This window comes from Neocloeon triangulifer, unplaced genomic scaffold (genome assembly GCF_031216515.1).
Source record: "Neocloeon triangulifer isolate White Clay Creek 2 clone unplaced genomic scaffold, ASM3121651v1 ptg000015l, whole genome shotgun sequence".
In the NCBI taxonomy this organism is placed as follows: domain Eukaryota; kingdom Metazoa; phylum Arthropoda; class Insecta; order Ephemeroptera; family Baetidae; genus Neocloeon; species Neocloeon triangulifer.
The window spans coordinates 4,735,655-4,762,569 of NW_026775557.1; the positions used below are offsets into that span (position 1 = coordinate 4,735,655).

Consider the following 26,915-nt stretch of genomic DNA (forward strand, 5'->3'; position numbering starts at 1 on the left):
TATTTATGCAGATTTTTCTGTGATAGTTACGCTTGACATTTGACGAGCAGGAGATACGCTTTTTTCAATTTTAAATACTATAAATGCAAGTATTGAACTGGCTACAAGCAGAGTAAGCTATAAAATCCAAGAAAAGTTGTGAAATAAGTAAAGAAAAAAATATGTATCGAAACATTGCATCAGCAGCTTGAGCTTTTGACTTTAATAAAATCAACAACAATAATAATATTAATTTTAAGTCAGAATTCCCTGGTTGATAAATATTTTGATATAAAAATAAAATCATAGTTCCAGGGCAAATGCCTATTAAATAAGGATAAAATGTTAATATGATGTCGAGAAAGGCAATAAATTCAATTAGTTGCGAATTAAGTTTTTTGTTGTACCACAATGCAATCTCTACCAAAAGTGAGATACAGCATAGTAAACGAATATTATAAAAACGAAATGATAAAAGGAAAAAAATCAACTTAAATTATTGGAAAGAAGAAAGCACATAAATCATGTGATATATATCTTAAAAAAAGAATATACATGTTTTTGATTCAGTTATTAGCCATTTTTACCTCATAAAATTTTATATAAATTTTTTATTGATGCGTTTATATTTGTAATTATTTTTAATCAATTGCCCATTTGAAAAAGTGTGTTGTTAAATAATTATATTTCATCTTAAGTACTGATAGAGATTATTCCGGTTTGTGTAATACTAAATGAGCGTGCAACATTATCTTGTACGTGCTGTGGATCAGAGCCCTGAACTGTAATTTAAATTTCAAAACAATGCCGATAAAAGCAAAAATTTATAAAACTTACGACTTGCATACTTATCATACGGTACTAGTTGAGCTCTTATTAGTTCCATTACATTCAAAATTCATAATTTGAATAAAGCGAAAAATTTTAACTTTGATGCCATTTGAGTTAATTTTGAAAAAGTAAGATAATTAAAAAAAAATTCTGTTGGCAAATCAGTGTATACAATACCATTTTCCTACAGAAAAAATGTCTGATAGGAAAAATTTTCCGCACAACTGAAAAATGATACAACGCTACACATTCATTACCATTGCTTATTTTACGCTCTTAAAAAGCATGCCATCAGAATTAGTCTAGTCAATTGTGTTTTAAAAGTGACCTCCATTAAAACTCGAGCATAAAAACGCGAGGAGGTTCGTGCGTCCTGCTGGGAAATCCAGTGAAAACACACGTCGGCCGAAAGTTCTTTTGCGCCGCACATCAAAACAGCACGTCTCTCTTCACCGCGTCTGCACGACCGGCGGGCATACAAAATCTGAAATGAAATGCTCGGCACGCCGAAATAATTATTTTTACGCGTCCCTCGTCGTTGACTTCTTGTTTCGCAGCGAGAGAGCAACAAGCTCCGAGTAATAAAAAGCAATAAGAGAGCGTCTGCCCGACGCGCCGCGATATTAAAAATGAGTCTGTGCACAAATAATTCATAAGGGCTTATGTGGCAACTGAGCGGCCATAAAACGGAAAATCCGCTCTCTTATCTGGGCCGCGGCTTTTCTGTGCGAGCAAACTTGAATTTCAGTGATAAGGAGGGGAAAATGCGAAACAGGCCCTTAAATTTTCCGCTTTATCTTTGTTTAATTTCACGCATTGAATTAAAAAATTCCAGGTCTTTGACGATCAAAAGTCCTAAAGAATTTTGAGACATACACTTGATTGAAGGAATGCAACGGCCTCAGCCAGAAAGAACTCTCCGCACTTGTGCTTATCGAAACGAATCGTTGGGAAAGGCAGACGAGCGGCACGTATGTAGATAAAGTGGATGTGCTTGAATCAGCGGAGCTGCAAAGCGTGTTGCATAATAATTCAGTCTTACAATCAAACGGCGCTTGTTATCAAATACACGTGCTGCCTACCTCTTTAAATCATCAGATGAAAGCTAGTTAAGTTTAAGTTTAGAGGTTGACAAGAATCTACAAATTTTTCATTCTCTTTAGCAATGAATCAGTATAATACACAATTGGAATCCAGGTTCAGAGGGAATAATATTTATTTCATATTTTTTAAACTTGATCACTTTGAGTCGGAATATTTGTTTTATAACTCTTGACTCCATAAAAATTAATAAAAAAATATTCAAAATAATAATAAATATTTAATGATGGATTAAATGAATAATATTAATAATAATAATATTTTGAATATTTTATTGCATTAAAAGAACTAAAATAATAAAAATATAATTAAAATTTTAAGAGTTTCTAATTCATTTATTATATATTTGCCCAAAAGCAGCCATTTATAAAGATATAATATCTTTAGTCACCTATTTTTATTTTTAATATTTCACTTTGAATCCCTTATTTTGATTTTCTAGAATAAACTTATTTTAAAAAATTTCACCAATAAACAGCCTGAAACGCATAATTTTGATAATATAATCAAATTTTTCACCATAAGTGTACTATTTTAGGTAAAAAGCTGTTTTTTTTAATGATAGTTAACCCATACAGACTTCATGGTGATTTGAATTTAAAATCGGCTTTTTCTCGATGGGTTTTTGTGAGTTGTTTATTGTTTCAGAAAAAACAATATCCTGCCTTCTTTGCCCATATTATTTCCCAAGACGAACTTAATGTGATTATAATAAATAAGTTCTACCATTTTAGAGACATTTTCAATAAGACCTATTTTCTTCCAAAAATACTGAGAGCAAAATATTTTCTATCACAGCGCTCAAACATTCCGTTTTCATTTTGGCTGCACGGAAGAAACGGAATAACAAAATTGCCCATTCTTGAAGGGAGCACCGACGAACAACATTCGGTTACCTAACAAGAGGCAAAAGTCTGCAAGTGCCCAATGTAAGTTTTTGCACTGGTATGGAGGCCGCAATTTTGTTCCGCGCCTCGGCAAAGTGAGAAAGTCTGTCGGAATTCCCTGGGCCAATTCCGGGCAGGGCCATTTATATTGATGCCCTTTTGTGCGCCTCTTGAACTAAACACACGCCCGCACTCCACCTTGCTTTCCTCGCAAAAGCGGCTCTCGAGAAATATATATTTTCCCGTGTTTCCCAACGAGAATCATTCGGCCGAGTGCAGAGAGCGCTGTTTTTTCCTCCTTCTGGCTCTCATTAGAATTTCATCGATTCACTTACTTAGCCGAGTGCCTTTCCAGAGGGAGAAAGTACGTGACAAACGCGCGCTTTTTCCTTCGCTCGTTTCGCAATTAGGCGGAAAAAGACGACTCTCGGGTTGAAAATTAGTCAAACACGGAGAGTTGCGTGCGAAATGAAACACGGTGAAGCTCGCATGCCGTAATTTGTTTATTTTCAAAGGCCGAGCTGCAAAACAACCAGCAAAAATGAAATTTGCGCCGGTGCGTTTCAAATAATGGCTTTTCCAAGAGCTGGCATTACAGCACGTGCTCGAGGTAATTTCATTTTTGACGCTGTCGGCGGCTCTTTGACCCTTTTCCGCCGTGTGTTTTGATGGATTTCTCGCTCAGGCGAAACACAAACCAAAAACACGAATTTTTTATTGATGCTTTCAGAGCTCACTCTGTGAATTATAAATGGCAGGCGTAATAGTGTCAGTTTTTTTTTTATTCACAACCTAATTGACAGATGCTTTTGCAGCGGAAATCCTGCCAATGCCAACTTTTTGGGGAAATGTTTAATTTGAACATTCAGTCTGTCAACACAAAAAAAGAATGTTATCCACGGATTTAACTGGTATGGCTTATTTTTCTACTAAAAAAGAGAATTTGCACTGAAATGAAAATTGTCAAAAGACCAAAAAATAAATTATGTTTAATGTAAATTAAAATAGACAATCCTTTATTTAAGTTGATTGGATTTTTTTATTGAATCTGAAATATAATTTAAAAAAAAAAGTTCGTTTCAATGCTAGTTGTGATACCCTCCCAGAAAAAAACTAATATTATTCTGATATTATCGACCTATTAAACTAGTATTTCTGTGTAAAACTCCCCTTTCAGCAAACATATTCAACTCTTGTGACTACCAGCCAATTTGGTGACGTATTTTGTGTGATGAGTAAGCAAGCGGTTCTTATATTTGAAAGAATATGATTTTTTTTTTAATTTTAATTTTATATAAAACATCCTCACATCTCATCCGCATAAAAAATGGCAAGATATTATTATTATATTACTCTTTATTGACTTATGAGACGTCGCCGTGATGTAATTACCCTTTCTGCTCATTTTTTTTTTTTTTTTAATTTAGATGCCTCGAGTAGAATAAATACTAATAATGCCTTTGATCGTTGATAATACTTGGTAATATCAATGATTAATTCATGGCAAAAAAACTTTCAAAACCCCTCTTTGTTAGTATAAATAGTCATTCATCCGGATGACAATAAATTTGGGTATAATCTAGTGCCACCACTAATGGGTCACAAATTCGGGTGTTACGAAGTGCAAAACAAGCACGAGAAATATGGCACCGATATAATATGCGGGACGGCTGAGATTTTATCGCCGAGGGCGCGATATTTCGCAATAAAACGTCGGTCGCCGCTTTGATATTCAAATATATGGCCGCCGGCGGATAAAAGCGGCGAAAGAGACGAAAAAAGCAAACACTATAGATCTCGCCTCGAGAGGGCAAAAGAGACAAAAGGAGCAGGGCGAAGGCGACGCGGCCGAGAGCAAAAAAGAATTCATACATTTTTGAGCCGTCGCTCCTTTGGTGGCGGCGGCGAAAGATTAAAAGCGACAGAGGCGCAGACCGATCGATGCTTCGGTTCCAAAATGGCAGTTGCATCAAATTGAATTTTTATTACTCACGCCGCCGCCATTATCAACATCCCACCTGCAATGCCAGAGTGAAAAGCACGTGATAAAGATGAGAGCAACCCTTCATTCTTTCTTGTGTAAAAAAGCAGGATTCGGACGAGAAAAAGTAGAAAAACAGTGGATTCAACATACAATTCACACACACGCTCCGGGAACGGGACTAGCGGGAGCAAAAATATAAATGTACTTTTTGTGGAGAGTAAAAGAACGTGGGGTGGAATTCCGCGTGCAATTTTAGGAACGATCCACCGAGATTTGACGTCACGTGAGCATCTATTCAGGAAAGAATAATAACAGCAAAAGGAACTCAACAAAAAGAAGTGGGCTTCATATTTGCTAATGGCCGTTCCAAACATTCGCGTGCTTTTTGAAAATCTTTTTGCATGAACACTGCTTCACAGGAATAAATATCATTGCCATGGCGGCACTAGGAAATCTTATAACCTATTGTAAAAAAAATATATTGGATCAAATTTTGAAATTATAAAATTTGCTTCGTTTAATGAAAGTTAATTTTGTTCAAAAGCTAATACAACATATATATTTTAAAGACCATTAAAATCACATGATATAAGAATAACGAAAATAATTTGCAATAATCTGTCATCGTCAATAAAAGCTAACAAGGTTTTTTTTAAATTTATTTCCGATTTTTTTTCTGCTTTTCTACATAAATTAACAAGTTTCATCAATATTATCTAGCTCAATTTGTAAATCATTATACAGTTGCATGATTGATTTTTCATAATATTTGCTCTAAACGGCAAGAATTATTGTTATTATTGGTTATTTATCGAAATTGTTACATCCAATTGTTCACATACAACTAAAATTCAGGTACAATAAATTATTTAAGTTAACCTAAAATTGAAATCAAGTGAAAAAGATTTAAATTGATTAATTCAAATTAATTTACTTTTGTTTAATCTTTTAATTTCTGACTTAATTAGCTTTCTTCGTTAAGGAAATTATTTCTCAAGCCAATATAACCTACAAGATCAATTTTTGACACTTCAAAATCTTTTGAAATTAAACATGGACACGATTTATCATGTATTTTATTTCATTTCACATTGGAAGTGCAAATGCACGGCGCGCTAAATTTCAGTCGGACAAAATGACCGTAAATTTTGTGCATTTGAATATTTCACGTGTGGAGAGTACTGAGGAGAGCAGCCCACTTATCTGCATATGAATTCACAGCCCCACATATTTGGCTTTCGGCCGGCTGCGTTTGTGTGTCCGTTTCGCTCTGCACGTTTATTCAGCAGCCGCAACGACTCGCTGCAGCTTCCAACACGCTGCATAAATTATCTTTCATTATACACGTGCCGCCCTTTGCCCTTTGGCCCGTGTTTTGCAAATTTAAAGAAATCAATTTGCTCTTGCGAGAAACTTGTGTGTGTTCCTCGCTATGGTGCACTATAGAGCGTGAGTGAAATATTTATGATATTTTTGGACGAGACCAAGGGAAAGTAAGATCAAAGAAAAAGAAGAGCTCCTTTTCCGTGCAGGATCTTTTCTGAAAGAGAAAAAAACTCCTTTTGTTGCAGATCTGGGCGCCGAGTGCCGGGCGAAATTGATCGAGTTTCGTCTTCCTCGTTGGTGAGTACTTTCTCGTCTTCGTTTTAATTTCAGCTAAAGAGCACGTCTTCGTCTTGTTGATATAATCTGATTACGCAAATTGAATTTCCATCTCGCGAGAAACCCGGCGGCTTGATGAAAACTCTCTCGTTTTTATTCCCCCCTCTATATATCGAAAGAAAAGTGGAACAATTACACATAATATCTGCGCGTTATCTTCAGCCGGAAAGCACTGCGCGAATTTATCACTCTTTAGAAAGTTTTGCCGCCGCCGACGGAAGGAAATGAAGTGGCTCTCTCGGTCCTTTTTCAGTCGCGTCGTTAAAACGCCAATTATCCCGTGTCGTCTTATTACAGCCTTCTCGCGCTCGTTAAGACACTCCATTAAGGCAAAATGCTGGACGCTTTACGAGCGATCCCTGTCCCGTTTTGCTGCACCAGCACTACCACTGACTGAGACACACACAAATATATTGCTTCCGATTCTGGTTTTACGCGCCGCCAAGATGACACTCGCTGCTGGCAATCGTAAAATGCGAGAGCGAAAAACCTATGCGGGCACTTCTGGCGCGAGGATTAGGCTTGTCATCGTATGCGCGTTTTTTATATTCATTGAGCCTTCAGAATAGACTTACTCTTTGTATGACCACATTTTTTTTTAGTATAATATATCTTAAATAATTTGAACCTACCACTTGTGGCGTAACATGTAAGAGTGACAATTATAATTGGTGAAACATTTTGTCCATACTTTATACTTGATATTTTTGATGAATGAGAATATTTTGAGAAATTATTTTCTGGTACTCTTTTGAAAGACTAATTATTGTGTCCATCCACATACTTCACTTCATACTGAAACTTGTAATATAAATCATTATATATTTTTAAAAATGTAGCCAAATTAAAGATTTTTTTAAATTTTTAAAATTTTTTATAATATTATGCGTTAAATAAAAGAATTTTTATATTAAATTATTTAAATTTAATTTAATATTGTAGAACTTAAGTTACTCAAAACAAATTTAAAAAAGAAATTATTGCGTATAAAATTAAATATATTAAGTGCAATGTGTCCAATGGATTAAGGTGTCTCATTTATATGAAAATACAATGATGAATCATAATCTGGAAACAGTTGGACATTAACAGAACTTAAAATTAACATTTATAAATCAATCATTAATCTACATTATCATGTTTCAAAGATAATTTGGAATTGAAGAAAATATTACGATAAAAAATATTTAAGTAATAATTCCAATGCATAAAATTATATCAGTTACGTTACCTTTCATTTAAATTCTCTCACTAAATCATTTAATATTATAAATGTTTGCAATTTTTTCTTCAATATTGTTCAAATTTATGAAGACAAAAGGAAAAGGAAATCACAAATTAAGTACCTTCATGCCTGTCAACAGATAAAATTTTAATGGCTTCTATCTCGTTTCTTCAAGAAACGGTTTTTTACCTTTATCAGTGATTGTTGAAAATATTTCGCTTAAAAATTATTTTGAAAAAAAAAATATAATATCTCACTGGCGATTTTAAGTTTCTTTTTTCATTTTTTATTGTTTTGACAGGAATAATTTTACAGTTACCACGATAACAAGTGAGAAAAGAAATTATTTCGTGAATCATTTAGATTGGAGAAGGAGACACGCAAATCTTGAAAATCCTTTTTGACTCCAAGATAAATAGCCAACGCTATTTGTCGTTTGCTGCCGCCCCTTGTCGTGCTGCCTGAGATTCATTTCAGCAAGAATGTGTTGTTGTTCGTTTGTAAAACAAACATTTTTATGGCTTGAGCACACATTGCATAGTGCTCGCGAGCGCCCTTATCGAGGGTTAAATCTTCATTTGAGGCCCGACTCGCGGTTAATTGCAGAGACGGAGCACAGCCGCGCCGTCTTGTCGAAACTTTGGCCCAAGCAAACACACACGTCTTTATTATCAAGTTTATCCAGCATTAGCATGCAAATTCACGAGTTGGCGTGTGCGCGAGACGCGGGAAACCCCGCGTGATCTTCACCCGCGATTATTTTTCGCCCCGCTTAACTCTTGCCGCAAACTTTGGAATATTATATGAACAGGGAGAAAGTTATTTACACATTGGCCCCTGGAGCGGAAGCTCGCTGACGTAGGAAACTCTATCGTACAGGTGCGTCACACCGGTTGCATACTTTCCACTGAAGATGGAAGTACGAAACGTTGAACTGTTTATTACATAGTTAATGTGGTGCTTATTGGAATAGGACTTAATTCTTTCTTAAACCTGCCCTTCTTAATTATGAGAAAATGTTAAAATTACAAAGTACCACAATAAAATAAAATTAAATATTTTAAAAGGAAATGGAAACAATATTAAATAATAATTTTTGTTTCCATTCCTTTTTAAATATTTAATTTTTATTCACTAAATATTGACCTGAACATAAAAAATTATCCGAAGCAATACTGCGAAAAAAAATAAAATCTCATTAACAGATTTAAAATCCTACTTTTTTCTACAAGCTATTTTTAATTTCTTTTTCTGCAATTCATGGTTTTATCCCTGTCAACATAGTCAGTGTTTTCATAGCCAGTCCCCCCCCCCCCAAAATTATAATTCATTTATTTAAGGACTCCTTATTGCAATGCTAAGAGTACCAAAGAGGTTTTTTTTTTATCGCACATATGCCCAATGTTAATTTTTTGCCCCATGAACACTCAAATTTTTTTCTGCTTATCTGTTTAGGGTCATTCGCTTATCATTTTGTGAAATTTTGAGCAAAAAATTTCGGGCAGTTTTTTTTTAATCACCAAAAACAAAAATTTCTATAAGACGCAATGTAAAAATTCAAAAAATCATATTTCAAGAATAATCGGCGCTACCCCCCATTTTTCTTTGTGCAATCAACTCTACTGATAGGTAGGAATCTATAAAAAAATCTGGGTCCAAAAATTTCGGGCCGATTTGCCGCAAACAGGAGTTGTAGATGTCAATAAGCAGGCCTTAATTTATCTAAGGAAAATATTTTATTGTGACTTTAATTTATTTTGCGAACGCTAAAAATTATTAGAGAAACTTCAAAATTTTAGCATCTCATAAACAACCGTGGCGTGTGCAATGTCAAAATGTGCCACCTGTTCCGCACCACTTGCTTAATTCCGCACCGCGGCGGCTGTGATTGCGAGCGACAGGGACGCCCATCGCGCGATAGTCAAAGTCGAAGCAAAGGCGCTGCGCTCTCTTCACCTTAAAATTTAATTAGAGCCGGTCTGACGCTCACTTAACGTCAGCGTGGAATGCCGGAGCCCGAATTAATATTCGCTCGGCTGCGCCGACACGTGAAATATGCTCCCTCGAAAAGCAGCCGCCGCACATTAAGCAGAAGTGCGCGTCTGTGCATTAAACTCGCCATTAATCGCGGTGGCCTCCTCGAAAGGAATGTAATGAAGTGCGACCCTAGCTGCAGCGTGCACAGTCCGTACCTTTCGTGCTAATTTTCAGATAAATTTGCGAGCCGAAAGTGAGGAAAGAGGGTTTTGCGCCCGATTCAACAGTTTTGTGTGCAAAAGGGAAGCAAGTGCACCCCAGAGACGAGTAATATTTTTATGTAGTTCATTTCAGCTTTTTCCTCAAATGGGAAGGGGAAAACGGTAGGAGCAAGAATCGAATAAATAATATTAATAATAATAATAATGAATTTTCACTTGAACTTTACAAAGTCTTGATGTCGACCTGTATGTCCATTATTTGTAGTGCGAAAAGTACAACCCAATTTGATAATTCTTTATTTGATTTTATATTTTAGTTTAAAATTAAATTTTGCATTTAAATGCATTTTTCAGCATCTTCTTTAATTATAATTTATGGTCCTTGCGATATGATTACAAACAATGCTGAAGAAAACTATTTTTTTTTTTACATTCGTGGTGTCGCAATAAAGGACACTGAACAAAAAAAAAATGGAAATCATTTATTAATGTTACATATTATATTATCATTTTCCAGCATTGTAGTATTTTGACACTTTTATCTCAATGATAATTTTTTCTAAGACAAGTGTGCTTTTTGAGTGATATGATAATTACCAATTAATGGATTAAGTAAATAAATATAAATTAATAAATAAAATATAAGTGAAAGCTTCAACGATAAAATTGATTTGATTATTAAAATATTGATGCAAAAAATAACATTAAATTTCTTCATTTACAACGTGAAATTTTTTACATCGCTTTCGTTTGCTCGCTGCACTTCAAAATCCATGCAGACTGTGCAGAGACTGAAGAGCTTGGATGTCCCCGAAAGCCGCTTTGATAATGCAAAACAGGGCCACGTGTTTGCACATCTTATTCCACTCGTGGGTACCTCTCCACTCACTTTGAACACGTCGGTCGGATGCATGTCCCGGCCCCATGTAGCTCTCATTCAAATCTGGCACGCCGAACAGCCCTCTGAGGACCAGTCATGCATGCGCGAATCGGCCTCGTATCGGAACCGGTGAAGCGTGCACCTCACTCGGCGAGCAGAGAAAAGCGGCGGGCTGCTTTTCACTCGTGGGCAAAGCTAACCTGCCGACGATAAATACTTTGACGATGAGTTAATCGGATGAAAGAGGAGGCCAGGTGGCGCGGACGAACGGCCAGATCACTAGAAAAGGGTATGCAACCGGTGCGACGGCGTGTTTACCTTTGTGCTGGTGCGCAGGGAAGCCTCTTAAGCCGGCAGGATATCGATTCTATAAAAAGAAAAAAGGGTACGTGGACCCTGGATATCTAGGGTGGCTATCCATGTTACTCTAGACAAAATATGCATCAATAAGTTATTTTTTTAAATAGTGAAAATGAATCAAATTGCAAATTTAATTTTATTCCTGGGCTTGAAATTATTTTCTTATTAGAAACAACTGCTATAATTAAAAAAAAAATAGTAATTTTTCTATGTTTTTAGAATAAAATTGTATAACATTTGAATTTTTCATTCATCAATCAGGTTCTGAAGTATTTTAAAATTTTATTTTTTTTATATAATAATTAGAGTACCATTTTGAATGATTTATTTGAAAAGTTCAAAAGTTGAAACTTTTAAATTTTTTTTCCTTTAAGAGGCAGGTTTTTGCAAGAGTGAAAAAAGGAATTGTTTAAAAAAAATAAATACTAGAGATACCTCGGAAGTTACTTTTTATGGCTTTGCCCTCGCAGCTCCTTATTTTGGTGCCGGGGTCTAATTTAAGGAAAAAGGGTGAAGTCGTAAAGGTTATTTCCACCTGCCACCGGGGCCGCGTCTCCTTTCCCGCAGGCAAAACGCAAGTCGTCGAATACGCCTTTGGGGAAGCGGGTGGGTTTATTGCTCGGCGCGTAGGGGGACCAAGTGCGCACCCCTGCCGCGACTCCCTAAAAAAAGAGTGCAGTAGCGGCGAAATTGAGCTTGATGTATATATTGGAAAGGTGTTACGCGAGAGATAAGAAGAGATAGCGGTGGTGGAATAGGCAAGCCTGCTGAAACGCCCGAAACCCCCAGAGTTTGCCGCGCATCGGCTCTTTTCAAAGCTTGCACATTCTTCCTTCTCTCCTTTGTGCTTTTCATTTGCATAAATTTATTTTATCTTTGCATGAATAAAAGAAATTGTTGTTTATGCGATGCATATTTTTTAAATAAAATTTCAATAACTTCAGGATACTTATTATTTTTTCAGGCAGTAAACATTAAAACATGTTAACATTGATCGGGAGAAAATTTAATAAAGTGAAACAAATTATAAAATTTGCTGCTCAAAATTCATTAGCCTTGTGTAAAATAAAACTGCTCTATAATTGTTTTCAAAATTAGAAACTAAACGATTGTATGGTGATTTGAATTTAAAGTCGGCTTTTCCTTGGCTGGTTATTGTGAGTTGTTTATTGTTGAAGAAAAAACAATATCCAGCTCTACATATTTTGGCTGCGGGCTGCAGCAATAATTCATAAGCTGTGAAAACAATTTTTTTTCATTTTTTGTTTTGTGAAAAAAATTATTTAAAGGCTACATTTTAACAGTAATTTAACACTAATTTGAAAATATGAATTCAAAAACCACTTTTGCAATATCCAATTAAGAGAACCTTGGCCTGTTTACATTTTCAACCCTACAACTCGCCGGCCTAACTAAACACTCATTCGGTTGTTCTCTTGCTGTTATAATGTATTCTGAAAAGCGAAGGCCAATCTAAATTCGCCGCCGCTACATTTGCCAAGTGGAAATTACGCGTGCCCTGCTCTCCGCACTTGGGCACTCATACTATGTGTCGCATGTGTTGATATTAATGTGTAAACACGCTATTCGTCTCTTGTGCCGAGGTGGAATCGATTACTGGCCGGTTTGACACGTTTCCGCTCGGTATGTGTGCGTGTGTAATTGCACGCGGGCCTCGTATATTCAAGCAAAGTAATTATTGCTGGCGCTCAGTGAGCGTGATGGGCTCGATCCAAAGGGACACTCTGCTGGTTAATGCACACCATTGTGGAGCTGGAATTGCTTCGAGAGGGAGACTGGCAATTACATTGATTGATTGCCACTATCATTTTTATTTTATTTTTATTTTTTCAGAGTTAAATTTGACTGGGGAATAAAAATGCGAGTATGAGCTGAAATTAACACGGTTTGTCAAAAATGCTACACAAATTTTGCGCAAAATCTACTTTTCCTTTATTCAATTGTATTTCTATTCATTCCGATGAAAGAAAGGCTAAAATTTGAAAGGATTGTTTTACTTTTGAAAATAAACCACTAATTATTTAATTTGACAAGATTTTTGAGCTCAATCTCTTTACGAGAAGAAAATCAAAAAAGCCAATCTCTCTCCCTTTTCTCCGCGGACTGATCTTTTCTAACCCCGGCCGTCGGTTCAGGGCAAATTGTCCAGAGGGCGTAATTTGATCCGAGAAGCTGAGCCGGTGTCACAATGGCGTCGCGTCCTTTTCAAGAGGTGCATTATTTACCTCTTGAGATGGCAGGAAGGCAAGGCGGCATCTGCACTACTTGTGAGGAGCTGACCAAGCGCGAAATGACCTCGCACTCGAGACGGAAGGAAAAGGGGCTGCCTCGGGGTTGGATTGGATTGTACTTAACTTGCACACGGAGGAAGGATTGTTTTGCATTTAGATTGCATGCAAATCACAATTTTTAAATTTATTCTCTCATTAAAAAAACCGAGACATTAACATAATTTTATTCCTTGGCATTTAATTTATCTTAAAATTTTTGCAAACAAACAGTGAGAAAAATGAATGAATTAATTAGTTTTTCTTATCATCCATAAACTTTTTATTTTGTGCGGAAACAAATTTATTCTCATCTCCAAAACTTTCAACAAGATCCTGCGGACTTTCGAACTGGCCACAAGAGCTTCATCTTTTCCATATCTTCCAATGCCATGATAAGAAGACTTTCTTCATATCTTTTGAAGATTTTCGTGTTTAAATAATAAACTGGGCGGTTTTGAGGCAAAGATGACCAACACAAACAGAGAGCAAACTTTTTAATTGAAAAACTTTGCGCGGGGCTTCTTGAGAAGGGAATAAGCCTTTGAGAGGAAAATCGTATGGACGGAGCACTGCGAGATTGAATGGGATTTTGTTTTCGAACGGCGGCCAACTCGCTCTCTCGCGTGATTAAATAAAGGAGAACTTTTTGCTGCTCGTCAATGTGGCTTTCGAGCAAACTCATGAATGGATAATTTTCTAGGTCTGCTTGTGTATTTTTCTTTCCATATTCCAACGTTTCATTTCAATGCCAACTGCTCTTTGCTCCATATTATTGAAATGCTGATGGAAGAGAAAATTAATTGGAATTATTCAAAATATGTGTTCAGCGAGTTTATCTGTATGGATTTGATGCTACTAGGATTAACCAACCAACTAATAACGGAATATTCTAATTATCATAATTAACCACTCGTCCCCGGAAAGTAGGTTGAGCAACATTATTCCACCGTACAATTCAATATTGAGCTTCAGTTTTTCCAATAAATTGTGCTAAGCTCAATTTAGAGCCCGCTCGAGTTGGAATTAGATCGGGTTAATTTGTTTTCCAACCGCAGTGCCACATAAAGCCAGTTTTAACGGCAAATTGCAAAGATGGGAAGAAACCAAGGCTGACTTTAATCAGCTCCGCCCTGCGGGACACTTGACCTAATTGGTCCGCAACGCTCGACCGAGTCGGTGCTCTTCAGGGTGGGCAATGAGGGCCACGAGGGGTAGCATCCCCCGAGGCGGACGGACGTGCCCATGCATCGTGTCGAGCCACACATGAGAGATATGGAGCGTTTGTTAATTCGGCACGGCCACTCGTTCCGCGGGCAAAGGTCAGCCCGGCTGCATTTCAATTCGGTGGAAAGACTTCAAAGGGACGCATTTGCATACGTGAGTGGGGCGGTCGCGCTTTTATGTATGCCGGAGTGTGGTGCATAGAAAAAGAGGAGGAAATTGCTCGTTTTCGGCGACGATTCGCGCGCATAAAAACGATGCACGTCGACGGAAGTGCGTGCCGGCCGCGTTGAATGCGGTGCAATTTGCTTTCATGGAAAGGACAGCATGAAGTATTTTCCAAATACGTGCAATATAAATATCTCAGGGCATAAAATTGAAGGACCCACTCAAATTTGTCAAGTTTTTGGTAGTGAAAAAAAATATTTTGAAATTATGTTTATTGATAATCATTTTAAAAATGACATAATTTCAAATTAAAATGTCTAAGACAGGCATGAGAGAAATAAGTAAGCTCCTTTTTAAGTTGAAAATGAATTAAAAATTAACTTAATTACATAAATTTTTCCTTCTATAAGTCAGGATTGATGTTTTAGAATCATATAATCCCTTATTTGAAGCTACCTAAAGCAAATGGTGATTTGAATGTAAAATCGGCTTTACTTCGATGGGTTTTTGTGAGTTGTTTATTGTTTCAGAAAAGCAATATCCTTTTCTGAAACAATAAACGACTCACAAAAACCCATTGAGGAAAAGCCGACATTAAATTCAAATCACTATGAATCAAGCCTTGATCCTGAAATACCTAAAACTCGTTAATTTTAAATAAAAATTTATCGCCTATTTTAGCTAAAAATTAAAATCACATATTTCCTCAGCTTAAATTAAGGATATACCATTTATGACACAAAGATTTATTAAATTTTTAACAATCGCAGCTTAATTGCTTCAATTCAGTTTGAATTTTTTTAGTTCTGAATATATATTCCCGTTTTTAATTTTTCAACCTTGTTTCACAAGTAGCAAAGTAGGTTTAAATTAAGCTCCTCCTTTTTAAGAACCCTTGCAGCATTCAGTGTAATTTGTCAAAAGGAGCGTCCCCTGTTTTTTAAAGGTTCAGTTGACATCGGCCTTGCGCCGCCTCCCTTTTTTGCTCCAGATGAATAAAAACGGGCACGCACATCACTTGGATGTCAACACACAAACGGCGGTGGTGCGCGCAAAAATTAAGTAGGCTTAATCTGGCGGCGCCGAGCTCGGCCGACCCTATTTACTTTTTGACCGGTCGAGCAGCTTTTTGCCTTGAAAAAAGCTGCGCTGTTTGTTGGTGTGCGCGAGATGAGCGCAGGGTGCCGAGTAAATAAATCACTGCTCGCTGAAAAGCCAGCGAGAGAGCGAACAAGTCGACTGCGAAATTTATTATTCCCGTATGCTAACTGCAAACAATGCGGAAAAAAGATACACAAACAACACACACACATGCACACGCGCTCGCTCGCTCTCTAGGGTGCAGTGACGAATGAAATTCGGCAAAAGTTGCTGTTTTTGCCACCCTCTCTGTGTTTGATTAATGTTTGTTGTGTGCACTTGCTGAAAAATCAATCTGTGAAAATTGCAGAGTGGTGCTGATCGCAAACAAATCATCACTTTCCGGACACCATTCTCTTTTAAAATTAATGGTGATTTCTGTTAGTAGCAAAAAACACATAAATGTAATCGCCAATAGTTTCGTATCTGTTGTTGGCAGGGTTAATTGGTTCTTGGCTCTTTTAAAAAGGAACAATAAAAACATATAATAACTATATATTTAATTGAATATTTTTTTATATCATTATTTTTGTTTAAAATATAAATATGCATAGATATTTTTAAAATATGTTTAGTATTTATAGTATTTTACGCATTTTATAAAGAAATTTTACTAAATTGTATGCAATTAATGTTATGCACGCTCATTAATAAGACAATCTTCATTAAATAATAACAAATACATATTTTATAATGGAGAATGGAGTTACTGTTATAAACTGGATTTTGGTCAACCAAAATCTTCAATTGTTTTTGTTGTAGTAGAAGTTCTTGGTTTTGATGAATAAGAATTCTAAATATTGTCAATTTAGATTAATAACGAAATTAATTAAAAACTAAATAATTTTGATGTTATAAAGTGTCATATCAAAAATACTAGAAGATAGTGCGTGGTATACCACAAATACGACGGCTCACTTTGAAACTTTCACATTTTACTTATCAAATTAATTATTATTTCACAAAATGATTGTGTTAATTAAAATTATACCTTCCCTTCAATAAAAAAACTATAATTAATTTGAAGTTGCGTAATTAATATCATTAATTAAGTTTTTTTAATGTCCTGTAAATTTGAATAGTTTGTCTTGAATTATAATAGACCAATTTGCGCCAATTTGTAAGAAAATAATAAATACATTACGTCTCGTATATTCAACGATTATTTAAAAAAAAATAAAAAAAAATAAAAACGTATTAATTTTTACGTTTAACAGAGGCGAATTTATATTTTTTCGCTCAAGAGAACAGTAAAAATGTGTTATTTTTCATTCCTAATTGAAGCACATGGTTAAGCTGCATCTTGTGTTAGCAAGAGTGCCAAGTGGAAAGTCTTAATTAACAGTTCCAATTCACAAGAGAGACGATTTCGAATGCCGAGCAAGTTGTAAAAAAGTTGGCTCGCTCGCTGGTAGCGTGTGTGCTCGGCGACAATGAAAGCCGCAGAAAGCACAAGAGACTCTCGCTCGTTCAGTACATTGTGCGGGAAATGAAGTGCGCCGCTGGCTGCATATCCAGCGCCTTGATTAACTCTGGGAGCAGCAAGTGCGCGCCTATACCAGCCGCACACTAGTCGTTCCAAAGACACACATACTTGCTTTCATAAAATAAATAGTGCCCAAGCCATAAAGCTCCCGGATGAGGAGGACAACCGCGGAGACTCTCATAAACGAGCGAATGACTTCTGTCCTGGTTGTGCAGTGCGTCTTTGCCAACTTCTTCCAGTTTCAGAGCGAGAGAGACAAAAATGGTCATTGGTCACAAAGCAGCACAAAATCATCCTCATCTTGGAAAATAAGGAATGTGCTCTGAAGGGAAATGAAACAAATTGTAAGGTAAAAGTTTTTTGTTTTTTGACAAAATTTGTTTTGGTTTTTGCACTTGATGTACTGCGAAAACCATTAGCAAACTATTGATTGTCTCAAAATATTTTCTTTACAAATATTTAAATGAGGATTGGTTCAAATTGATACATAAAATATCATTATGTAATTGATAATTTCATTTTGCTTACGCCTCATTTTAAAATTTTAGTCTCACGAATTTGTTTTTCAGTGTGTCATATTAAAATCTTTTAACTAATTTTCAAAGAAAAATAATAATAATACCATTAAATATATAAATACAGAAGAATTTGCAACTCTATTTTAATTAAGAACTCATAAAAGCTAAAATTTAGATTTTAATTTGACAATGTGAAACTAAATAAATGGATATTATATTGTGGGGTATTTTGATCTTTGATTTAATGAAAATAAAACTTATATATATAGATCTAGCCAGGACTTTTGAACACACTATGTGACTCAGGCAGCTTAGGATCGGCTCAATTTCAAAGCAAACTTTGGCTGGAAAGCAGATCCACTGCACAACTTTTGCATCCCCATAAAAAGTCCATTGTGCTGCGCTGCCCCCGGGCGAGGGGGAAGTTTCCCCCTTTTGGCTCGCTTCCCTCTCATTACCTGCGGGGACCATCTTGATTTCCCCTGGACGAGCCCCGGTTTTATCGCAGCCGCCGAATCGCCTGGTCAGCGCTGCCGGTTGCCTAATCTCAAAGGATGTTCAACTTTTGCAGAGCAAATGAAGGAAGGGATCGCCCTTTGATAAAAGCAGCCAAACTTTTTTGGAGAGGAAAATGAAAAAGTCTGCATCGCAGATATTAAAAATGGCAAAATCGTGTTTGTTCTCTGCCTTAATATGTATTTCAAGAGGATCACAAAGTTCTAAATTTATATTTTCCAATGGTGCGCGCAGAGTTTTCGATTAATATGAATTCCCTTTTCGCATGTGATATTGCTTTTTTCCCATCCTCTTCCAAAGCAGTTTTTTCTTTTTCTCTTCATAACTCCGACGCTGGGAGAAAAAAGGCTCATCAGCTGGAACAAACTCTGCCGAAGATGAGTTTTCACAAAGATGAGCGATAATGATTAAGAAAGTCAGCGTGGAGTAATCAGCGCCCGAATTCGCCTACTCATCGAAACCCGCGAGCTTCTTTTTTTTTCACGCTGGGCGAACGGAATCAATCAAAAATCTCTCCCATCTCCTGATTATCAATCATAATTTATATTATAGAAAGAGAGAAGACAAAAGGGGCCGTGCCAAATCAATAGCCTGGAAAATTCGGTGATGGATCGGCGTGTGGTGTAAATATTTAATGTTTCTCGCCCGCCAATATGGCCGCTCTCTCGGCATTAGCCGCGACCAAACAGAGCTAATCCATTAGCCGGTGGAAATGGAGCTGTCAAATGACGCGCGCACTACTTACTTTACATTAGGTGACCAAACAAAGGCACTGCATCGCCTCCACCAACCTCTCCACCTTTTTAATCGTCACACAAGCCCGTCAGGCAAAGCAACGGAGCAGGATTTTTTTTTTCATTACTTTTGTTAGTAAAAAAGAGCCTAGATTGTTTTATGCATAAAAAAATATGAAAAATTTTAATATCGCGAGTAATATGTATTTTTTAAATTAACTTTAAATATTATACAAATGAAATTATTTTTACAATGAAAATTTTCATCCTTATAGTATCAATATAGAATTCAACTTAAATTAATAATATAATATTCTTAAATGGTAAATAATGGATAACAACATGACGATAGATTTAAATTTTCAAAAGGGACAGCTTAAATTTTACTCGCATCATAAATATTGATAACATTTTCCACAATTGAATAAAAAATAAATTAGATTTTAAATAAAATTTCTAAAATAATAATTTCCTAACGTACATTTTAAAAATTTTGGAATAATTTTTTTCTTTTACTGCTCAAATGTGTCATAATAATAATTCAAAAAATTATCTCACATTTGCAAGACAGGAAATATATCTTTAAAAAATAAAATAAAAGGTTTTAGGATAGGTTCAAATAAAATTTAAGTTCAATGCAGATCCTTAATTGAGCTAGCAATTATTATTCTCACCAGGCAAGAGGCAATGACAGGACTTAAATTACTTGCACTTTTCCAGCTGGTTGCGTCCCTCGTTCCAGGTGCAGCAATCGAGACGACTTGGGGTCTCTCATACCTAACCAGGCGAGCGTTGAGCACGATAAAGCGCAGCTAGGGTGTTAGCGCGGCACCTCCGCACCCACGGGGCTGATTTACGAGGCGAGACCCTGTTAATGTAGCTAATTGCTCAAAATGGTAATGGCCCGCTGGCCACTTTGAAACCGCGCCAAGATCATCAACTCATTATTCTCTTTTGATTCGCCGAGCTAAAAAAGCGAAATTTACGACCGCCAGTTTTGTTTTGCCCTGGAAAGGGCAAACTAATGAATCGCAGCTCTTCTATTATACGCAAACGTCTGCGAAGTTTTTCCTTGTCGCACTTTCCCGGAAAGTCTTGCGTGCGACGCGCAACCTTTTTGTCACACAAAAAGTTTCGCAGTGAATGAAAGTTCGCAGATTTAATTTTTCGCAGTGACAGCTCGTTTCTGAGCGAAAGAGACAAATTGAAATCCTTCGCAAAAAAAGTAGCGCGTCCTGCAAACCTGGACGAAAAGTGGAAGTGACGCTAGAGCGAGGAGAGACGGGCGGCGCAACTCGTTCTCACCCGCATCATTGAGATGATCAATTGTTGTTGCTGGTGGGTAGCTTTTTGTGAGAGAGAGAAAAAGCAGATCCTAATGCCAGCTCAAAGACGCTCACGTCATTTTGGCTTTTTTTTTGTATGTTTAATACACAATTGCCAAACTTTTATTTCTAAAAAATGGTAATTTTTATTATTTATTGTGATGATATTTATTAATATACTCGGAAGTGAAGAACTTAGGCGTTTTCCTCGTTGTAAAATAGGGTCACAGACCGTGACCAAAACTGGTAGAGCAGTTTTATATTTTTTAATAAAAGAAATTTACAACTGTTTACAACAAGGAAAAATCCGGAGTTCTTCACATCCATGATCATCTCCTTGAGACCCTGGAGTATCAATTTCCCTAATTAAACAAATAATTAATTAAATTAAATTTTTTTTCATTTTCTGATTTTTCTTTAATTTTGCTGAATTAAAATTTTTTTACACGTTTATTATTTTTAAATAAGCATTATGAACAACGCAAAAATTTTTAAAGCAGCTGATTTATTAAAAAAATAAATGGCTGAATATGGCTATTAAATTCAGGAATATGGGTCGAAAATAAAATTTAATATCAACAAATTTTAATATTTAAAACAAGTTTTGAAAATTTTACGCAAGATCGTGTCATTATTTACTGCAGAAATAAATTTATCTCTAGGGACTTTCCTATGATATTCATAATATCACAGGGACAGGACGTTAGGAACCCCTTTTTGGCTTTTGTCACTCCAATCCCCTCGCTTAATATTGTTTGCCAGATTTTAATGACAAAACAGTGGGGGTCCAGCACCGGATGGATTTTGTTCAGTCTGCATGATCAGCATCTCTTAGGCGAGTGACCCTCGCTGCATGAATTTATTTTAAAATCCCCCTTCCTGTGAGCTCTCGGTGAATGCAAATTGCAGCCGTGAAAATTGCTTGCAAATCTGATTAGAGCTGCAGTCTCTCCTCCCTTAAACCCAGATAACATGGGCGTATACAAAGTGCAATAGTTATTCGCTGTGTACTGGTGGACATTTTGCTCCAACCGAGCTGGAGTATATTAATTTTTTTAAATCATGTTTGAAATTAAGCTCTGTATTTTATAACTAACAAGGCTGTTTTCTATTTTCTACGCGAAAAACGTGTTTTACTTTTAGAAATAATGGAAACATTGAAAAATATTACTTAATTATCCCTGTTTTATGCACTACATTAAATCTGTTTGAATGGTGAATTTAATTATTATATAAACATCAAGCTCAATCTTCAGCTTTAACCTTTTTGATTCCGTATGCTGACCTCAAATGTAGCCAAAAACCCTAAAATAAAAACCTCAAATGTACCACTGCAGTCCCAAAGGACACGAATCGGCGATCACATTGACAGGGAATAGTGTCCAATTTTCCGTCACAAAAACGCACACAAAACACGATCCACCGCTTGATTTGACATTCGGATTTCACAACGCAATTTGACATTTGTACTCGCGTGTGGGTGAAAATTAGCAGAGCTTACATCAAGCATAATACATAATGCTGTGAGTACAAATAATGGAGTGGTTGTGTAGGAAGAGGGATCAAAATGCTAATAGAGATGCGCGGTTAGTTAGTTAACGACGTTATGCTAATTGGAAATACGGTTGCAGATTATTTGCTTGGTTAGTAAGGAAACCATGACTAATCCAACGCGCTCAAAATACATGCGTTTAAACATTAATTCTTAAAACTCATTTATCGCCGAATGTTCCTGCTAATTAATCAATTATATTATTATTTGGTTTATATTTCAAATTGATAATGAAAATATCAAATCTTTTATGTCAAGAGAGAGCCACAATAAGAAATTTGACACTGAAAATCTTAATCTTTACATTGTAAAAAATACAATTTTAAATCTTTAATTTTTGTATTAAATAACCTTTTTTAAGATAATAAATTACTGTCGAGCAAAATTATCATTGTCATACAAATTGAACTCAATTAAATCTCTAATAATGCAATGCAGTCTCAATTTTTTCAACTATTATATTTTCATTTTAATCACTAATAATATATAGCAAAGATATTAAATGTTACTTAAAAGCTTGATTTTTTGCCAATTTTTCGCAAAATTAAACACTTCAATTTTATTTTGAAATTGCTAATAAAAGAATAAATTTGATTTTTTTTTAGTGTAGAAGATAATTCTGACAATAAATTGAAAATTTTCTAAAAAGGTGAAATTGCACGATATGCTTCCTACTTATTACCGAATAAACACTCAGCAGAATCGGCGACGGCGCCATCCATCAAAACATTTGCAACCAAGTCGGACTGGCAGAGATAATTTGCACGCCCACTGTGGATGTTGCGGATTATAACCCATGATAAATGTTCACGCGAGCAGCTGCTCTAATTGCGTGAAATTGATTGTCGCATAATTGAGCGTCCGTGGCGCAAAAATTATTGATGTCGCGCAAAATGATGAGAGTTGGCTTGATGGATGGGCGGACAGACACACACACACGCACTCAATTTTTGTTCGCAGCACTCGCTCGCTTTTTATGATCAATTATTCAAATTCAATCTCTCTGTCGCTGCTGGAGCCACCGCTTTTATTGTGAAAAGATCTGCATGAAAAATTTACACTCTGCGCGTTTTGTTTGCTTTTAATCAAATGGATGTGTCACGTGTGCGTGTAATTTCAGATTCATATCTGACTTTACTGGACTTTCAATTCACATGACAATTATATTCCTGTGATCTTATTTAAATTTCGTAAAAATCACAGATGATACAAAAAAACTTTATCAACATAAATTTTGAAAGTTTTTCTTGTATATGAAATTTTTTTTCAAAAATTATTTTTTATGACAAAAACTTTTGTATTCAATTTAATTTAGTTTTTATTAATTATGAGAGAAAGAACTGTAAACTTTTTATAAAATTTATTTATTAAAAAAAAATTTGCAATATTTTCATTTATGGTTTTCATGAGACTATTAACATTATACAGCATAGTGCTGTTGTAAGAATATTCAAATTTATTTTTAATTTAATTCAACACAACTTTACCGTTTGAAAAGAGCAATCAATTACGTCACTTTGTTATAAACTTTCAAATTAATCTTACACAAAACGGAAGAGGATGTAGTTGCGCAATTAATCAATGCGACTCATCGAAACGCTTTAATTAACTTTCCGAACACGAGCGTGTCGAGGGTGTTGCAAAAGGAAAGGGTTGGTTTTTCACTCGAGAGCAGTCATTTAATCAGGGATTATATGCCAGTGCCCGTTCTCCATCTAGTTTCAACGCGCGGCGCTTGCAAATTTATTACCTGTCCAATGCGTCGGCTGCATTTTGGATTAATTGCCTGTGCCGTGCACGCGGCTAAATTCCAGCTGCAAACAAAGCTACACGTCAAGCCTCTAACTTAGCAGCTAAATTAAATTCAATGAAAACGCAATTTGAATTGGTGAATATCAGAATTTAAAAAAAAAAGGATCGGTTTTTTCCAGCATCAAAGTTGAAACCCCTTTGCAGAATTGGTGAAAATTTTCTGTAAAAAATAACACCGCAGAGAGAGATGGATTGCAATTAAAGTCGTATATGAGGAGGAAAATAGCAAATCCCGCAGTGCCGGAAATAAATTGGACGAAATTCTGCACTTGTGTGAGAGAATTAATGAATCAAAAGCAGACTGGCAAAACAGAGAGATGTGGACTGGACGCGATGATGGAATGCTTTTAGCGGCGGATTGTTTTTAAAAGCCGAGAGTGGCCAACTGAGAGGATGCGACTCTACCCGTTCTCGCTTCAAAAACGCGACTTTTTCTCTCTCGCAGATTAATTTGGAAGTCTGCCCGGTCTGTTTGGACTAACTGAGAGCGAATGGCGGGTTCACTGCAGTCGGGAACAATTAGCCAGATTAAAAATCACTTTTTAATCTCGACATAAAAGCTTCTCTTTTCCACTCAATGTGTTTGTTTAGCGAAATTGAAATTTTTAAATAACTCTCTAATTTGATGGAATATTAATTATGTTTATTTTTTGTTCCAGACTGGAGGAAGGAAAGTGATGGAAATGCTGCTTTCCTAGACCTCCAATGAGGTATCTGCGTGACTTGGTCCTTTCATTGGTGTTCTGTGTGTTCCTGGTCGGCGGCGGCGTCTCCAGTAGACAAGATGCGGCGCCCCCCGTGAAGCACCCCCATCCCTCCACCAAGTCATTCACATGGAGAATAGGTAAAAGCCAAGTTTCCTTCCTAATCCACTTCAAGCTAATTGTTCCTGAGAAATTTCCCCAAGAGCTTCAGAGATGGAGAGAAAATCCAATGAACTTTCAACCCTAATCTTGATAAGAAAATTTGAAGATAAATTCAAAATTTTTGAATGCATATTAAAAAAATTTACTTACTTATTTATTTATATATAAGTTTACAAATTTCTGTTTTTTTTTGTTTTTTTTTTTTATTTTTTTTTTATTTTTTAACATCGTTTTGATTTTTTTAACTGCTTTCGTTTATTGCCAAGCAATAACCCTTTCGCGACAAAGTTATCTCAATATAATCTGAAAGCTGTGCCGTATAAAAGTTGAGGGCGAAAAGTTGACGCCCTCGAGCAGGTGCTTCGGCTGTAAACCGAGATGATTTGATTTTGCATGCTGCCATAGCTAGATGAAGTGATAAAAATGGAAACTTTTTGACAGAAAACTGGGGCTCGTGCAACGCACCTGGCGGCTGTGGCGAAGGCACCAGGGTCAGGCACATCTGGTGCTCAGATCTCGAGGGAAGATCCACGCTTGACTACCTGTGCGACCCCAGCGAAAAACCAGAAACTGCCAAGCCGTGCTTCACTGCTTGCAGACACCACAGAGGTACGACATCAACATAATTTAATAAACAATTTACTTCCTTTAAAAAAAAATGTTAAGTTTATTTTTATATATATAAATAATTATAACCTTTAATTATTAATATAACTTTTAAAATTTTAAACATTTTTTTTTTTATATTTTAAAAATCTATTTGTGCGTTATATTAATTTATTAAATTTTTTGCAGCATATTTCACTTATCTTATAAAAATTTTTACTTTTAATTTGTATTTACTTATTCATTATTGTAAGCAAAATAATTAGCTACTTTTTATATAATTATTGTTAACTGTGGTTATAGATAAATTATCGATAAATGTAAAATATGCATACGAGATGAGCAAGAACAATATTTCTATTTTGAATGAATGGCTAAAGATTTAATATGTATGAATAATCTATTTCTAGACCAATTATCATATTTAAATCTATATTTTTTATAAATGCAATGATTTTATATTAAGGTATTTTTTTATATATTTCATTTTTAGAAAAATAAAGAAAATTAAAAATTTTGTAATTAATTTATTAGACAAACTCCAATGGCAAGTCGGCCCATGGGGTCCATGTCTGCCGGTGTATCCGTCCAGCACCATCAACGGCCAGATTAGGGCATTTTCTCCCTTGACAGAAATATATCCGGGCATGTCAGGCTCTGCTGCTCTCACTCCAATAGAGGAATACCTCGAAGCCGCTGGAAACCACGGGTGAGGGTCAAAAATACATCGCTTTCATAGAAACAACTGTGATTTCTTTTCTTGAAAGAATAGTGGAGCTGAAGTTTTTTCTAATGATCAAAAAGATCCGACTTCTTTTTCAGCCTGGATGAGAAGGACGGTGAGGCGCTCGGCGTTATGCAGAGAGAAGTTGCTTGCGTTCTTGTCTCTCACGATTTGCAAAAGACCCATCGGACAGTGGACGACGACAACTGTTTCACAGTTGCAAGAAAACCAGACCCTGTGCGACTTTGCGGAATTCAGACGCCACAGGTATTTTGATTTGTTTTCCGCTGTAAAGTTTCTTAGAATGTTAATTAATTATAATTATTTCTTTTTTAGGACTGCATTGTTTCTGACTGGTCTGACTGGGATGGAAGGTGTCCTGACGGTTGTGGTATCATGAACGAAACTAGAACAAGGACAGTTTTGGTCGCCCCAAGTAATGCAGGAAAACCTTGCCCAGAGGTATGGAATTTGATTTTTAATGGAATTTCAAAGAGCAAAACATTTAGTGTAAACCTTGTTAATTTTGTTCCAGTTGATGGAAACAAGACTGTGCGCCTCAGTGTCCAAATGCCAAATAAAACTGACTGCAGAAATCAAAAGTAGCATAAACGAGTACAAACTGAAAGTGGGCGAGTGGCGACAGTGCGAGGCACCGGCGGGAGTGGTTTCGGCCGACGTACTCACAAGGGCGTTTGGCCAGAGGAAACAGGGCAGAATCGATTTCAGCAGAAAATTGGAGAACTTCACCTTCGAGCCGCAAGTTGGATATCAGTCAAGGGAGGTGACGTGCCGCGACCTGCACGGAGACATTGTGGACATCAAGTAATTTTTACTCAAACATTATGA

At 36.1% G+C, this 26,915-nt stretch overlaps 1 protein-coding gene across 2 annotated transcripts in view; it reads left to right on the forward strand.

Annotated features, from left to right (window-relative positions):
- Nucleotides 1-26,915, forward strand: part of LOC132202858 (thrombospondin type-1 domain-containing protein 7B-like) — a 105,839-nt gene that overhangs the window by 70,427 nt on the left and 8,497 nt on the right. The window contains exons 5-11 of one of the 2 annotated variants that reach the window (XM_059630128.1): nt 6,354-6,405; nt 24,530-24,714; nt 25,178-25,345; nt 25,877-26,051; nt 26,147-26,333; nt 26,403-26,528; nt 26,602-26,891. In XM_059630128.1, the coding sequence (XP_059486111.1) occupies nt 24,576-24,714; nt 25,178-25,345; nt 25,877-26,051; nt 26,147-26,333; nt 26,403-26,528; nt 26,602-26,891 (1,085 nt within the window). In that variant the 5' untranslated portion in view covers nt 6,354-6,405; nt 24,530-24,575. The remainder of the gene's footprint in view (nt 1-6,353; nt 6,406-24,529; nt 24,715-25,177; nt 25,346-25,876; nt 26,052-26,146; nt 26,334-26,402; nt 26,529-26,601; nt 26,892-26,915) is intronic. The other variant, XM_059630129.1, reaches the window with a different exon arrangement.